We start from the raw sequence: 16,523 nt of genomic DNA on the forward strand, positions 1-16,523 counted from the left end.
TTTACTTTATTTCAAGCACCCCCAGTTTTATCTCTGACCCCGATCTACACTGTAAAATGATGTATCCATTTGGTTCCATTTGTACACTCTCAGAGTTACACACCCGTTAGGGTCCATTTGGTTCCATTTGTACACTCAGAGTTACACACCCGTTAGGGTCCATTTGGTTCCATTTGTACACTCAGAGTTACACACCCGTTAGGGTCCATTTGGTTCCATTTGTACACTCAGAGTTACACACCCGTTAGGGTCCATTTGGTTCCTTTTGTGCACTCTCAGAGTTACACACCCGTTAGGGTCCATTTGGTTCCATTTGTACACTCTCAGAGTTACACACCCGTTAGGGTCCATTTGGAACCCTGATGGTCCCCAGACCCCACGTTGAGAAGTAGTGCCTTACCGTACTCCTCCCTCTGGGCAGCACATTGTTTGCTTTCCCACAAGGTCACTTCAGGCCAAGGCCAGCGGGCTTCAACATCTGAACCTCATGAGCACTCCTTTTTTTTCAGCCTCTTTTTTATGACTTACAGAAACATGAGGTTCCTTTCATATTCGCTGCATGATTATCCTTATTTTTCATGTCAGACTCAGATGTAAGGCCAGAGCTGGTTTCAGGGTGTGATTGCTCGTTCAGGGGGGAAAATACATGTGTCTATCAATGTATGCAGTGAGCGAGAAGAGAGAGAAGTGCCAGAAAGGTGCATTGTGTGTCTAGCTATACTGTAGGATTTAGGCCTGCATAAGATATCTTTACAATGCACCAGCCACAACATGTGGAAAGAAAAGGAGAGTTGACCGCTGTTTCCACCAAGCACGATATAAGGATAACTATAACTACTTTAAAAATGGTTGTAACCGAACTATGATGACAACGATAGGCGTAACGATATTGTTTGGATCACTTTTATGAACGCTAGAAACATTGACAGCCAATCAAAATCCGCCAGAAGGCCATCTGGGAGGTAATCGGTTTCACCAGGTATCTGGTAGGCTAGCTGGCATTACCTCAGGTAGGCTACAACTATCTCCTAATAATTAATAATCAGATTATCCATTTATCCTATTGCATGCATCTTTCAGCACCGCAGAGGCGGAAATATATCTCTCCCTCAGTGTGGGCTCTGACACAGCTGGACTGCGTTATTGGTGTTCTAGCCACTGTTAACAGATTGTTTTCGTTCTTCAGTGTGGTTGCTCACATAATTATAATTACAGTTATACAGTAGTTGTCGTGTTTGGTTTGAATGGCTCTTGGCCTTTATGAATGACCGATCCAAAAATAAACTGAACCGTCCCAGCCACAAAGCTCACAACCACAACACACTTCCTTCCCACAGCTCACTTATTTTATTCTTTTGCCGAGTTCTACCTTGTCATAGTATTTCCTTGGGAGTTGACCATAGGTTAACCCTATCCCTCGGTGTCTCATCTCCCTTTTGTCTTCTACTAAAGTCAACTCAACTCATCTCTTCTAACTGTTTTCTGTGGCGTTTTGTCCATGCATCGACTCTCGAGCAGTGATTCTCAAACAGTTTCATTTTTAGGACTAGCCTGGAAAGCAGACAAATCTGGCAGAGCTAAAACAAAATAGATATATGCAGTGATATTAGTCTGGCCATGTCAGGCTAGTTGAGGACCACCAAATGTAATTGGCTGCGAAAGATTTTGTACCAGGGACCCTGATATAAGATTTGTGTTTTTAAAACATTTCAAAAATATTCCAAATTTAGATTCTACTTTTTTTTTTTATAGCAGACCAATCTTCTAGAATCTAGAAGACCAGAGGGTCCATCATTGGCTATTTGAAAATAGACGATCTAGCCAATGATGGACCCCCTGGAACCCTCCTCAGGACCCCGGGGAGTCCCCGGACCTCCTGGAACCCTTCTCAGGACCCCGGGGAGTCCCCGGACCCCACTTTCAGAACCACTGCTCTAGAGTGATCTGTTGCATGCCGAACATTTCATCGTCGCCCCTTTTGTCACACTGACAATTTCAGGAATGTATGCCACATGTTTAACATACTGTACATCGTTTTAATTTGTGGGACCCACAGTTTGACATGCATTAGGCCACGGATCCCCATTTGATACAGGGTGCAGGCATTCATTTTGTTCCGATATAGAGTCCGACAGTCATTAGTCCGACACCCTACCCAAACACTAACCGCACTAACCCTAACCGCACGTGGACGCCACGGGTGATTTGTAACCCGCAGCACGGTTGATTTGTAACCGGCAAACGCATGTCGGGAGCCACGGGTGATTTGTAACGGGTAACGCATGTCGGGAGCGACGGTGTTGTCGGACTAATGTCGGACCCTTTGATACAATGTTTATCTCTGGGACACCAATCTGAGAGCTTTCATTGTTTTTATTTAGAACCCAGCATTAAGGAGAACCACTACTGTACAGTATGGCTGCCTAAGTTGACTCTAATGACAATCGCTAACTTATCTTATTATACATCTTACAACACATGTTGTGAGATTGTAGATTTTTTGTACACCACCATTGTACAATAAAGTATAATACAGGTTTAAGTGGTTGATCCGACTAATCAATTTAGTTGATTATAAAAGGTCTATTAAGGGTGCTCGGGTGGTGCAGTGGTAAAGTACTTGCCCACCACCGCCGAGTCTAGGTGTTCAAATCCCTTATCTGGCTTTATCCGAGTATTTTTGTCTTTTAATTGAGTGTGCTTGCCTGCTCCCTCATTGGACAACTCCAGGACCTTCTACCGCTTTGAGGCGGCGTGGGACAGCTCCATGCACAACTCCCTGCTGCTGAACCGTGTCACTCCGGGCGGGGAGAAGATCTACATGACCCTCTCGGCCTACCTAGAGGTAACATGCTCACAGATATGGGCGGAGGAGGACAGGGGCTGAGCCCCTTTTTTGTTGGTGGGGGGCACATGAATGTGTTAAATAATCCTCGCTTTTTGTATTCATCACTTTCAGATGGAGAAGTGCACACAGCCGGCAGTTATAACCAAAGATGTCTGCATGGTGTTTTACTCCCGAGATGCTAAACTCACCGCCTCGCGTTCCATCCGCAACCTCTTTGGCACCGGAAGCCTGCGGGGAGCGGAAGGGTGAGTTTGAAGTTTCCAATCCTGAAGACATTTTTTTAAACGCTAACATTTTGTGTTCTACTGCATGTTTCTCTCTCTGTAACTGAGATGGGGCTAAATTATGTTTTCGCCCTGTGTGTCTGCCTTTCCGTGCCTAATCCCACAAACCACTGGACCCATCAGCTCCAAATTTCTTCTCTGATTTAAAAAAAAGAAAAATGTGTGTAGAAATGTGTACACGAGTTAAATGAACACTGAGGACATTACAGAGTAGATTGGGGTTTGAGATAGCCTGGGCAGCATTCCATTTCGGGTTTATGATCCGGTCAGGAGCGGATGTAAACTTTCGTCATGTTGTAGTCAATTAATTGTAGTCATCTGGCAGGAAACCATAAGGACGAATCAGTACTATGAATGGGTACTTCTTATTCCGCCTTGGGGTTTCCTGCCTGATGACTACAAATCAGTGACACAGAGATTTCGGAACACAGACCAGGCTTTCCTCTGAGGTGGAAAGCCTGGTGATGCGAGGTTAGGTTTGAGAACCACTGGTTTATGGAAATGTTGTTCTTCTTTCAGAAACCGTGTGACAGGAGTATATGAGGTCAGCCTTTCTCACCTGGCAGAAGCAGGAAGCCCAGGTAGGAACAAAAAAGATGCTTGTAGAAATCGATGCATTAAAGGACTAGGTCACTTAATTACACACCCCATGAAGCCTCTGAGATGTTTTTGTTTTTGTCGCATTCCAGTAGGAATGCCAGAAGGAGACCAGAGAGTCTGCCAGTCTTCAAATTACTGGCTTAGGAATGCGACAAAAACAAAAAAATCTCCATGAATTCAAGGCTTCATGCGGTGTGTAGCCTATTTGAAGAAATCACACCCATGTGAAGTGAGGGGCGCTCTTGTCATCGTACAAATTTACGTCATATTTGGCGGACATTTGACCTAATTTCTCCTTTCATTGTCAATGGCAAATATTGAGACGTGTGGGGACAATGACGTGTGGGGACAAAAGCTGTATAAAGTCATTATTTGGATGAACTACTACTTGAAAGGGGCACTTCACCGATTTTGCACCCAAATCCTGTTTTAATGGGAACTCAAGGACGTAACCACAGACTTGCCCGTCTGGCTGGAACCACAGGAATCACAGGCCGTTAGTGTTCCACTGATCCAGTGTGTGGTGTCACAGAGTTGGAGGAAAAACACAAAACACACCCCAACATCATGTTTATTATGTCCTCAACTTCAACAAAACGGGATCCGGCTGCAAAATCGGTGAAGTGCCCATTCAAGATACTATGGCTATTTGAGATACTCATCCTCTGGCCATCCTGTCCTGATCCCAGGTATGCAGAGGAGACGCAGGCGGGTGCTGGACACCTCTGTGGCCTACGTTCGCGGCGAGGAGAACCTGGCAGGTTGGAGGCCTCGCAGTGACAGCCTCATTCTGGACCACCAGTGGGATCTGGAGAAACTGAGCCTCCTGCAAGAGGTGAGACAACCAGGCAATGATATCAACCAAAATGACGTACATTTTCCCTTCATTGTCAATGGCGTTTTTAAAACAAACATTGAACTAAAAACAAACATTAAACCTCTCTTCATTGTCAATGGCGTTTTTAAAACAAACATTGAACTTAAAACAAACATTAAACCTGTATATAGGAGGGCCCTCAAAAATAGCGAAAATAGAGACCATGCATTTGGTAATGTAGGAAAGTGAAGATTTGTATTTTATTTTTATTGACCACTGTCTATGATGCTCCAGTGCTTCGTTGCTTTTGTCCTTTTGTGATGCACAGGACCTGAAATTGTTTGATGCACTAAGGAACTCCCTCTCTTCTAGCCCTAAACATGACCCCCTATTCTCCCAGGTGGAGAAGACCAGACATTACCTCCTGCTTAGGGAGAAGCTAGAGTCCACACTGCTGTTGAGCCAGGAGTCCATGCTGACCAGTGTGGAGGAGGAGAGAAACGATTCTCCTCAGCCCCTGGCTGACGGCAGCCAGGACCTCAGCCCTGAAACCATCACCGACAGACAGAGGGAGTTAGCTACCAAGGTGATCACATCACTTTTGTTGAAAAACAGTTTTTAACACGATCATGTTCTAAGGTAGGGTTTCGTCACTGTCGGGTGGAAACCTTGTATGTCCAAAACCGTTACATTTCAGGAAAGGAGAAACAATGGATTCAGTGTAGTTATAATTTAGTCACTTAACCTCTTTCACTTTTATGTGTGATACCACACGTTGTGAGCCTGTAGCTACTTTTGTGTAACACTCTTGTTCAACGAAATGGGGCATTCATTCATGAAAACAAAAACATAAAAAATTCTGCCCGACAACAACAGCATTATCTGTATACATTTCATATACATCTGTACATATGATATGTCTAAAATTATGGGTGTGTTAAAGGGGTGTGTTATTATTGTTAAATGTCTGTTAAAGCTCTGTCTTCTGTACCTTTAGTGTCTCCGTCTGCTCACACACTCCTTCACCAGAGAATACAGCCATGTGTGTGCCAGCGCCAGCGAGAGCAAGGTATAGTACCCCCAACACCTTCCCAAAACCTTTCCTTCTCTAGTCTTTCCAGAAAGTTTGAACCTGTGTGTGTGTGTGTGTGTGTGTGTGTGTGTGTGTGTGTGTGTGTGTGTGTGTGTGTGTGTGTGTGTGTGTGTGTGTGTGTGTGTGTCTGTTTGCGCATGTGTGTTATAGCTCTCAGAAATGTCTGTCACATCGCTGAAGGACTCCACCTCATCTTCTGCCCTGAACACAATGATACCCTCCTCGACATGCCCCTCACTGGTTGAGGGTTGCTATGATGACACTGAACTCAGGTAAGTTGCCCTCATCTTGACACAAAATTATAAATAAATACAAAATGTCAAAAGTAGTGAGAAAAGCAGATCTACATACAAGCTCACAACGTGTCATGCCATGACGTGGAAAAAAACGAACTAATGTCCCTTTGTACCCCAGACCCCCTACACCCCGCTCTCGTGCCCCCAGCCCCTGCCCTGAATCCCTGCAGGACAGCGAGGCCAAGAAGTCCTCCAACGGAGCCCTTGAAACCAAACCTCGGATCCGCAAATATGTCCCCGATATCCAGGAGATCCGAGTCAGGTGAGAAAACACACACACATAATGCGCGCGTGTGCGTACACATGAGTTATGTGGCTCCGTCTGATGAATACCAAAATGGAGGTCCTTGAAATAAAAAGGTTTGAGAACCACCGCAACTTAAAGCGACAGCAGAGCAGAAAGTGGGCAGAATGTGACAACGAATCGAGACGTAGGCTACGTACGGACATCGACGGTAACATTCTGACCCCCTGTGGTGACATTCTGACCCCACTCTTCTCCTCTTCTTTTCTCTCCGCAGCCCCATCGTGTCGAAGAAGGGCTACCTGCACTTCCTGGAGCCGCACACCAACGGCTGGGTGAAGCGCTACGTGGTGGTGAGGCGACCCTACGTCTACATCTACAACTCAGAGAGGGACACAGTGGAAAGAGCCATCCTCAACCTCTCCACCGCCCACGTGGAGTACAGCGAGGACCAGCAGGCCATGCTGAAGGTGGGCAATGGAGTTGCTTCCGGAAAAATGGCAGTGGTCGAAGAAGTACTCTGATTGTGTATTTAAGTAAAAGTATCAATACAGCAGTGTACTTCATGGGAGCACGGTGGCACAGCCGGTAGTGCTGTCCTCACAGCTAGAAGGTCCTGGGTTCGAGGCGGGGTTGGCGAAAGGGCCTTTCTGTGTGGAGTTTGCATGTTCTCCCCGTGTCCCCTAGGACCCTCACAAAAAACATGCAGTAATCCTGGTCTCTACTCCTGGTCTCTATGCCCTTGCTGACCAGGGGGACCTGGTCAGCAAGGGCGCCTGATTGAAGGGAAAGGATCTGGTTGGAATAACACGTTCCTTCCACGCGCTACGTCCTACCGGGGAAACAACCCCCTGTCAGGTGAAGAAGTGGCCTGCTCACTCCTCATGCATTGGAGCTCAGTTCGGGGCTCTCCCTATGCCAGCAGAGGGAGAGTAGTGCCTTGGAATACAGCTTAGGCAATTGACACTGGGTGAAAAATGGGTTACAAAACCGTAGGATAAAAAAAATAGACCTTCGGTCGCAATTATTAAATTAACTCTCCGGGTATTAATCCTATTTTTCTTCTTTCTTCTTTTTTTAATAGACCCCGAACACATTTGCCGTGTGTACGGAACACCGCGGAATCCTGCTTCAGGCCAACACTGACAAAGAGATGCACGATTGGCTGTATGCCTTTAACCCTCTCCTTGCTGGAACTATCAGGTAACTTACTGACGCCAAATAATTGACAAAACACAAAGATTTTATTGATAATATATCAATATACATGTTTTAGGTGGTCAGATGGAAGAACCACCGAACTAGTTAACATTAGCAGCAGTTGTCGTGTTTACAGCAATGTTTCCTGACTGAAACCCTAAATTGGAGTAAATGTTGTGTGCTTTTCTGTGATTTTTGTTGTTGGTAAATTAGTCTTTTATTCTGAGTAGCATTAAATATTTTAAAAGTTTAAAATCTGACTACCTACAGTTAACCTGCAGAAACCCTGGATAATCAGCAATAGGAGAAGCGTCACATCCCGCATCATCAATGCATGTATCTATCTTCTCCTATCCTGTAGGTCAAAGCTCTCCAGGAGACGAGCTGGACAGATGAGGATGTAAGATGACACTCTGAACAAAACGTCGTGGACGGGGGAAAAAAATTATAATAAGACAAAGACTAATGTGTATATAGTTCCCTGTCTTTGTACCTTACTCCTGTGCTGAAGCCTCCCCTCCCACCAAACACCACCGACCCACCCCTTGCACAACCTCCGTCAATCACAAACTGACCACTAGTGTTCTCCAGACCCCCTTCCCACCCACCCCACCACACCCCCTGTTGTGTTGTCAGGGCTTTGCTGCTGTGTGAGTCTCCTAGTTCCAGTGGTTCTCAAAGTGGGGGTCTAGGGACCCTCAGGGTTCCTTGAGGGGGTTTCAAATGGACACTTACAGGTCTGTGACTCTGAAGGGGTTACCAGATCAATGATTTGCAACGGACAAGTTGGATCACTTGCGACTCAATGAGCCGGCATGCGCCGACCCGCTACAGGGTAATTCAGGCCGCTGCAAATTTTCTCTGCAGCGTTCAGCAATGGTTTCGTTTCATTGCATCACAAATCATTGGTCTGGACTGAGCCTGAGAGTATATAGCTGGAACTCAATGAACCTTGAAATTAAAAAGTTTGAGAACCACTAGTCCGAAGAACCTCTTCACCTCGTTCACGCAGTACTGTACTGGAATAATATTCATAGATGGAGGAGATACGTACAACCTTGACCACATGAACCCTAGCATATTCTTTCTGAGTGCGAACATTCAGTGAAAATAGCCGATCTACAAGCTCACCTGAGGGTTAGTTAAATATATAATATAGGGGTTTAAGTGGTCAAGGGAGTAGCAACCACTTCTCTATCTCAGATTACATATGTCTGGTAATGTAGTTGTTTGTCAGTGACACATTGAGCTTTACGCGTTTATTCCTCAAATAAGAAAGAAAGCAAAAAAGAAAAAGAAAAGCTGTGACATTAATCGTTGCGTAGAAGCTGCCGTGTCAGTTGGGATCAGATGACATTTTGCATCTCAGCTGTCATGTAAAATACATGAACCTGCAGATTCTCTCTTATTAAATACAACTATATTAAGTACAACTGGTTTGCATTCAGAGTAAAATAAGGAAAAAACAATACGAATAAATAATGTTGCTGCTCTGTAGATCCATTCGCTATTCTTTACGATTCCGCCGTGGGAATGCATAGCATCCTTGTGAATTCGGATACTGTACAATCTTCTAATTTCTCTGAATGTTTAGCGCACACAGTCTGGCAAGGGAAGAGGACTGACTCTGAGCAAACAATAATTGATCCTCAGCTGTTTTGATTTCAAAAGTAAATGATGGGGAAATGGAAACGTGTTGTTTTAGCTCGCGAGAGCCTCGAGTATCTACTGTCGGCCATTTAATAATCAACCATTGTTAAATTAATCCTCCAAAATTTTACCTTAACCTGAATTTTATTTGTATCAAGATGTGATATATTTAGATATTTAACAGCTTTAATATTTATTTCCGCATGTATTTATTTACAAAGACATTTATATTTCTAAAGTAGTAATACAGTGCAATTTCTGCACACCGCACTTTTTAATTATGAGTTCCTTCAAACGTTTTGATAGCATAACCTTGTCCCCCCACAGTTATGGCTACTTAAACACTGACATTATAATAAACATGGGCCAGTTTCCTTGTGCTGAAGACTACTTGAATTATGCTATCCCTGCAACGAAATCGGATAGTCATGTGCGACCTTTGACCCAATTTACATACAGTACAAGGTCAATTAGACTATTAGAGCACTGTTTTTCAAGTCTGGTCCGAGGCCCACCAGGTGTCAAAATGAACCCTTATAGGTCTGAAAATCTGAGAGCGTGTACACCTACAAATGGGACCCCAGTCTACACTGTACACTTCTCAGTGTTAATTTAACAGTTACAGACCCGTAAGGGTCCATTTGGACCCCCTGGTGGGCCCCAGACCCGATGTCGAGGACCAGTAAAAAAGAGGGTATGGATTAAGGTGCTCTGTGCACAAAGTTCCCTTAGAGAGCAAAAAAGTATGTAAACCGTTCCTTGTTTTTAGGGAACAAATGGGGTTTGTGAATGATGTGTGTATATTTATTATGTAGTGCCTCTCTTTTCAACCATACGCCGTACTTATACGTAGCTGTGTGCTGGTGTCGCACACCGAAAATGGCAGATCTCCAAGCTCAGTTTGCGTTGTTGCACCTTGACAGGTTGTAGAACGGTTATGTTCAGTGCACGGCCGGCACCTGCACGCAACTAGGTATAACTCAGGCTATACTGTACAGTACAGTACATCCAGTTGCTTTTACTCTACAGCCTTCATGCTGCTGCTGCATTGCTAACAGTCTTATCTAAACTGTCATATCCTCAACATAACTGTAACTGTCCTACTTATCATTATCATCATCTATTAATGTATTCAGAAAGATATGCAAAGGTTTAATTTATGTTAATGTGACATTCGTAATGTGGCAACTGGCAATGAGGCAACATTGTTATATAGTTCTGATTTTTCTTAAAATACAGTATACCACATATTTATACATAAAAACTCATGCTGATGTTTGATTATCATAAAAGCCTTAGAAAAGTATGCCCATATCTGGTACGCAAATTAATATGCTTGAAAAGCAACCATAAGCCCAAATAATAAATAGGTTTCATTTGTTTCAAGTTTAAATATCACTCACTAGAATTACTTACAAGGACTCCAGTCTAACTGATAAGGATCTGTTCTGCAGTGAAACTGCACTCGTTGCATACTTAGGGTTCTGACTTATTAAACACGACCACAGTCCATGTTTTCAAGAGAGCATTAATCCACGACAACAATACTTCACAGCTCAACAAACAACAGAATGAAGATTCAAGTGTACAGTTGATCTTTAATTGCCTCATGCCATAGGTCAGCCAACCTACAGAGCATGTGCAGAGCGATGACACAGCACTTAAGCGAATGTAAGCACTCTCCAATCTACAAACAAAAACAAGCGTATCCGCACAAAATCCAAGTGTGCATAGTTGAACTCTATGCCTCACGAAAGCGCACATAGAAACAAAATTTTCGATGTGCTCTCTAAAAATAAATCTTGAAGGCCACATGCATTTTATGCAGCACATGGTATGTTGTTCTTGTCGATGCTGATGTCTTCAGATTATAAGGTATTCTGTTTGTGTGTGTTATGTGCTGTGCACCTCTGATAAATTGATTCAAGTTGTCCTTCAGCTAGCCCTGTGCCTATAAATCTAACTGCGGGTTATGAAGGAGCAAAATGCGATGCATGTCGAAAATGTCTCTTTATTTTGGCATTTCACAGAAACCCAGTAAAGTTCATGCAATCAATAGAATGATCAAAGTCCAGCAGAGGCTTTTGGCTGATATTGTGTGCACCCTTGAAGAGCATCAGCATTGTCAGGCTTGATCTATTTAGTCTTGCACATGCATGGTCGCGCACCACAAATAACAGATCTACAAGCTCACAAAGCATCACTCACTGCGACACGTGGGCTTGTAGATTCGCTATTTTTGGTGTGCCACGACTGCACACAACTAAGCATAAATTAGGCCTTACTGTACTGTGAGCGTTGCCGAGTAAAACTCTGTCTGATTGTGACCCAATGTGTTATCAAACGACCACCACCTGTGCTAAAGTTTTACTTTTGAGTTTAACTTTTATGTTATTAAAGTTGTTGATGTCGTTGTTTTTTATCTGGATTGGGGCTTTGATATTTGTCACTGTTAGTTTGGCTAAACCAGCCAACCAAAGTTTTGTTGGTGCAACACAGGAGTATATCACACTGAATGTAAAGGACTATTTTAAATTAATTATTTTACCGGATTGATGTGTTGGCCTATTCTACTGGTGTTGTTGCCTGGTTCCTTACTGATTGTAGGTTTTTATGAAGGAACTATACTGTAGGCGTCAGACATCCCTGTATAGATCCATCCAACAGTGTGTCAGATATGGTCACTTTCGGCCCAACTAGACGTCACATCCTGTAGTGTATAGACAAAGATGCTATAGGATATATTACTGTCACTCAATGTCACTTTTATTTTAATATCTGACCATATCCAGCTTCAACATTATAGTCTGTCAGCCTTTGCAACACCCCCACAAAACAATCCTCCCATTTATGACCATATCTTCATTTTGTTGTGCTTCCACTCCACATCTAAAAGTTTTCTCTTGCTTTGTCAAACTGCACCAGTAAGGTTCCCTTTTCTTTCTCTTCATGTGATTTTGCATTGTATATAAACCCGATTGCTGTGAACTGTGTATTATAAGGGTGTACCCATTTATACAATCTTAAATGGGCAGTAGTTAAAAAGTCATTGTCTATTTGAGTGTGTTGGAGTTGAGCGTCAAATGTTTGTGTACACTAAACACATTGTCTTATATGAAATAAACATGAAGATTATGCAACACAACCTGATGTATACTCTTCTTTCTATGGTGGAAAGTAACTAAGTACATTTACTCTCAAGTACTGTACATAAGTGCAATTCTTATAGGTGCTTTTACTTTTTAATTTGTATTAATTGTATTCATTAATTAATTACAATTAATTAATTTGATTAGTTGGATACTTAGTTCCACTCCACTACATCTCAGAATTAAATATTGTTATTTGTATTTCACTACAATTGTTTGTCAGGTTACTTCGCAGATTTAGATTATTATTGCAAAACAAATACTAACCACCCTATTTTATACTTCGGCTATTCGAAAAATAACTTTTACTCAAGTCAGAATACAAGCTTTTACCTAACAGTGTATTTTTAGGTTGTGCTAAAAAATAATGCTTTAGTTCCACCACATCCCGACACTTCCTCATAATTGGATCAAATTGGTGTTCTGTTTACTGAGTGTTCTGATGTCCTGTTTACCCTGTGTACACGAGGACGGCTCGGGCTGTCGGGCTGTTGAGACAGCTAGCCAAACACTGTAATGAAATTTACTATCATAGCTCTATTAAAGGAGCATTCAGTGATTTGGAAAAAGATCCGGTCCACCCGGTAACAAGATGTGCACATGCACACGCTCTACAGTGGGGGAAGTACAACAGACCAACAGCACGTGCACCAATGCCCGCCCCACTCGATCATGATTGGAGGAAGGCCCCTCTCATCCTGATTGGATGAAGGCTTTGCCACCCAAAGCCCAAACCGAAACTAGGGTTTTTTGTAGATCCAGGCTAGGTTTTTTGACCCCAGGGGCTCACTGGGGACAGGGAGGAACTCCTTATATGGTCAGCACACTTTATAGTAGGGAGGATTATCCAAAAAATAAGAAAAAATAAGTGATATTTGAATTAAGTGAAATCACTGAATATACCTTTAAACACTACTGCACCTTTAAATTATAAAATATCAGCAACTTGTGTATTGATAATGCTCTACCGACACTTATTCCTTGCAAGAAACTATTCTCAATTTATTTTATACAGTTAGTAGTGTTAGTGTAGCTGTGATGATGGTCCAGTGCTTACAGCGAGGGTCCCTTTTTAGAGCTCTGGCGCAGTTGCCATGTCTGCTTAATATAAGCGATTTTTGAGTGGTGCTAGCCACTCCTATGTGTGTGTGTGTGTGTGTGTGTGTGTGTGCAGTACAGTACAGTACAGTACAGTACAGTACAGTACAGTACAGTACAGTACAGTACAGTACAGTACAGTACAGTACAGTACAGCATCTGGTCCACAAGATTCGCTACACCACCAAGATACCCATGATGTACCTGTCTAAATACTTCCTTAATGTCAACGAAGTCCACACCCACAACACCAGAGGGAGTTCAACAAACCATGTGCAACCCAGATTCGGCACAAACAAGGGACTAAATTTATTTCGCTCCTATGCCACCAAAATGTGGAAACGCCCTACCAACAGTCGTTAAGACATGTGAAGTGAATCCCTTGACTCCTTCAAAACCACTCTCAAGGGGCACCTACGGATGGCTGCAATTCAAAACTGGCCCCCGTAAAATCTGAATCCCCCCCCACCCCTCTTCCCCCAGTCCATACCCAGTCCATACTCACTCCAGAGGGGCCACATTGCATGCATGTCGTAGCAAAAATAGCCGATCTACAAGTTCAACTACAAGTTCAACTTGTAGATCTGCTATTTTTTGCTCTATTTGAATTGAAATCCGGCACAAACAAGGGACTACATTTATTTCGCTCCTATGCCACCAAAATGTGGAAACGCCCTACCAACAGTCGTTAAGACATGTGAAGTGAATCCCTTGACTCCTTCAAAACCACTCTCAAGGGGCACCTACGGATGGCTGCAATTCGAAACTGGCCCCCGTAAAATCTGAATCCCCCCCACCCCTCTTCCCCCAGTTTACCTCCTTTTATGATGATTTCCTGTTCCTGGTAGAAGTTATATATTATTTGTAACGTCTCTAAATGTTCTGATGAATTGAAAATAGGCCTATCTCACAGCATTTCCCCGCCCCCTTTCCACGCCCCCTTTTGGAGCTAGTTATTTTTTCTGCGGTCCATAGGCTTCCATGTTAAAATAGGTATTTTCACAAGCCACAAACTACTGTTTTGTAAAGGTAAGGTTTATTCTACTTATTTGAGTTGTTATACCATTGTGTTTTCTTCATATTATTATCAGTCTTTGACATTTTAACATTAGGAAATGTGTTTAGATTCTCCAGAGAAAAAAAGTGTAAATGCTAATGGTTAAATGATACCACTAGCTCCGGAAGGGGGCGTGGAAAGGGGGCTGTGAGATGAGGCCTATGGTGGACCCTATTGTAAACAAGTGTAATGCTTTATGGTGTCGTCCACAGTTAACAGTTTTTGTGTTGAGTTGTGCTTGAAATGTACTGTAATTCTTCACCCTCTTCAACGTTTTTCAGGTATACGAAGTGAAGCAGGGATTCACTGCATATTGTGTGCAGCATAACTGCATAACATGTTGCAGGTTAAACTTTTTCATAGATAGCTTAGACCTGTGTGACAGCACTATATTATATAATCAGTACACGATGGAATGATACGTAGCTTGCGGAGTTAGTTCAGTCAGATATACTCAAGGGGTTTCATGCCGTGCATACATATACTCAAGGGGTTAATATGCTGCATTACTATGTGGGTGTATAAGACAAGTGTGTGCAAAACCCACATGTCATTCACTGATGTGGCAGTCAGAAGCTCACTAGACTGCATGCTCTTCCTGCCTTCCTCTGCATTTGGTTCCTGGTTGTTATGTGATGTTTGCTCCCACCACCACCGGTGGGCTCTGTTATTTATGTTCCCCATGGGGTTTTTATTGTATATCTATCTTCCTGCTCTTAAAAGACAACTTTAGTTTTTTTCAACCAAGGTTCATGTTTTAGGTTGTTATTAGAGAAAGTAAAAGATGACTGTTAATTTTCTTTCATTTGCTGATTTCTTTCGTTTTAGGGATTTTAGCGGTTTTTGACACGGGGGCGAGGACATTTGAGCATGGGGCTAAATATGTAGGCCTATTTGTTTACTAAATTTTATAGCGATTTCTTTTTTTTATTATTTACTATAGTCCTACTAGACCCCAAGAAATTACATCTGACCACAAAAGATCACAGGATCTACTGAATGTGAAGGTAGCTTACTGGGCGGAAGCCACACTATGTGTCATAGGCTCAAAATGTCAGTTCGACACATTCAGTAGATCCAGTGATCTTTTGTGGCCAGATGTAATTTCTTGGGGTCTAGTAGGACTATAGTAAATAATAAAAAAATAAAATAAAAATCGCTATAAAATACACATTTAGCCCCATGTTCGAATGCCCCCGCCCCCTGTCAAAAACAACTAAAATCCCTAAAACGAAAGAAAGCAGCAAATGAAAAGAAATTAACTTTTACTTTCTCTAATAACAACCTAAAACAAAAACTAAAGTTGTCCTTTAATGTTTTATGATGGTGTTTAATCGTGCCGAGCAGGGAGAAAATGCAGCAGAGCCGAACGCCAAGATAAATATCATATGCACACTTGTATTCTCATTCTATAATAAATATTGGTTAAATCTATTCGTGAGTTGTCTGACTGAATTCATGTTAATGTGTATTTTCAGACTTTTAACCACTTAAACCTTTCACTCTGTCTTGATCTGCTCTTTTTTCCCTCTCCACCAAACAAAATTTAGAGACGTACAAATATACACATCTAAATTAAAACATCACACCCGTGTGAAGTGAGTGGTGCAACTCCATGTGGGGGTCCCCGGAAGTTCCAGACCCACAGGAACGCACGTGCCGAGGGTGCCGGCCCGGTTCCAGTGAGCCACCCCACGTTCAAAACGGTGGAGAAATGACAGTTACGTGTGGGGGTCCCCGGAAGTTATAGACCCACAGGAACCCACCCAGGGTGCCGGCCCGGGTTCTGGCGAGCCGCCCCGCGTCCAAAATGGTTGAGAAATGACAGAGTTTCCATGTGGGGGTCCCCAGGAGGTCCCTCTACTGTACTGTACTGTACTGTACTGTACTGTACTGTACTGTACTGTACTGTACTGTACTGTACTGTACTGTCACATATATATTGTATCTTATATGAAAAAGGGGAAGAGAATGCTGTTTGTTGTTGAACCCCCTATTTTTTAAGGCATCTGATTTGAGAATCATTTTCGAACTTTTCGTCGCCTCACCACCAGACATCAAAACCAACATTTACAATCTAAATGTACAATCTAAATCTTTAAGAAAAAAAGCTTGTAGGCCTATCGCTTGTTTCCTTTGCGTTATTTGGCAACCCAGAGGAGTCGCACTGACTCGCACAGACGCACA

General features: G+C 42.9%; 1 protein-coding gene across 4 annotated transcripts in view; it reads left to right on the plus strand.

The window, feature by feature from the left end:
• The window catches only part of kif1aa (kinesin family member 1Aa), a 63,013-nt gene extending 50,849 nt beyond the window's left edge, over positions 1 to 12,164 (plus strand). For all 4 annotated transcript variants that reach the window (XM_079506582.1, XM_079506584.1, XM_079506583.1 and 1 more), the window contains 11 exons: positions 2,731 to 2,845; positions 2,960 to 3,093; positions 3,652 to 3,713; positions 4,422 to 4,567; positions 4,950 to 5,135; positions 5,547 to 5,618; positions 5,793 to 5,914; positions 6,057 to 6,200; positions 6,460 to 6,652; positions 7,267 to 7,385; positions 7,744 to 12,164. In XM_079506582.1, the coding sequence (XP_079362708.1) occupies positions 2,731 to 2,845; positions 2,960 to 3,093; positions 3,652 to 3,713; positions 4,422 to 4,567; positions 4,950 to 5,135; positions 5,547 to 5,618; positions 5,793 to 5,914; positions 6,057 to 6,200; positions 6,460 to 6,652; positions 7,267 to 7,385; positions 7,744 to 7,786 (1,336 nt within the window). In that variant the 3' untranslated portion in view covers positions 7,787 to 12,164. The remainder of the gene's footprint in view (positions 1 to 2,730; positions 2,846 to 2,959; positions 3,094 to 3,651; positions 3,714 to 4,421; positions 4,568 to 4,949; positions 5,136 to 5,546; positions 5,619 to 5,792; positions 5,915 to 6,056; positions 6,201 to 6,459; positions 6,653 to 7,266; positions 7,386 to 7,743) is intronic.
• Positions 12,165 to 16,523: the final 4,359 nt, after the last annotated feature.

The sequence above is a fragment of the Electrona antarctica genome, assembly GCF_951216825.1.
Source record: "Electrona antarctica genome assembly, chromosome: 7".
Classification (NCBI taxonomy): Eukaryota; Metazoa; Chordata; class Actinopteri; order Myctophiformes; family Myctophidae; genus Electrona; species Electrona antarctica.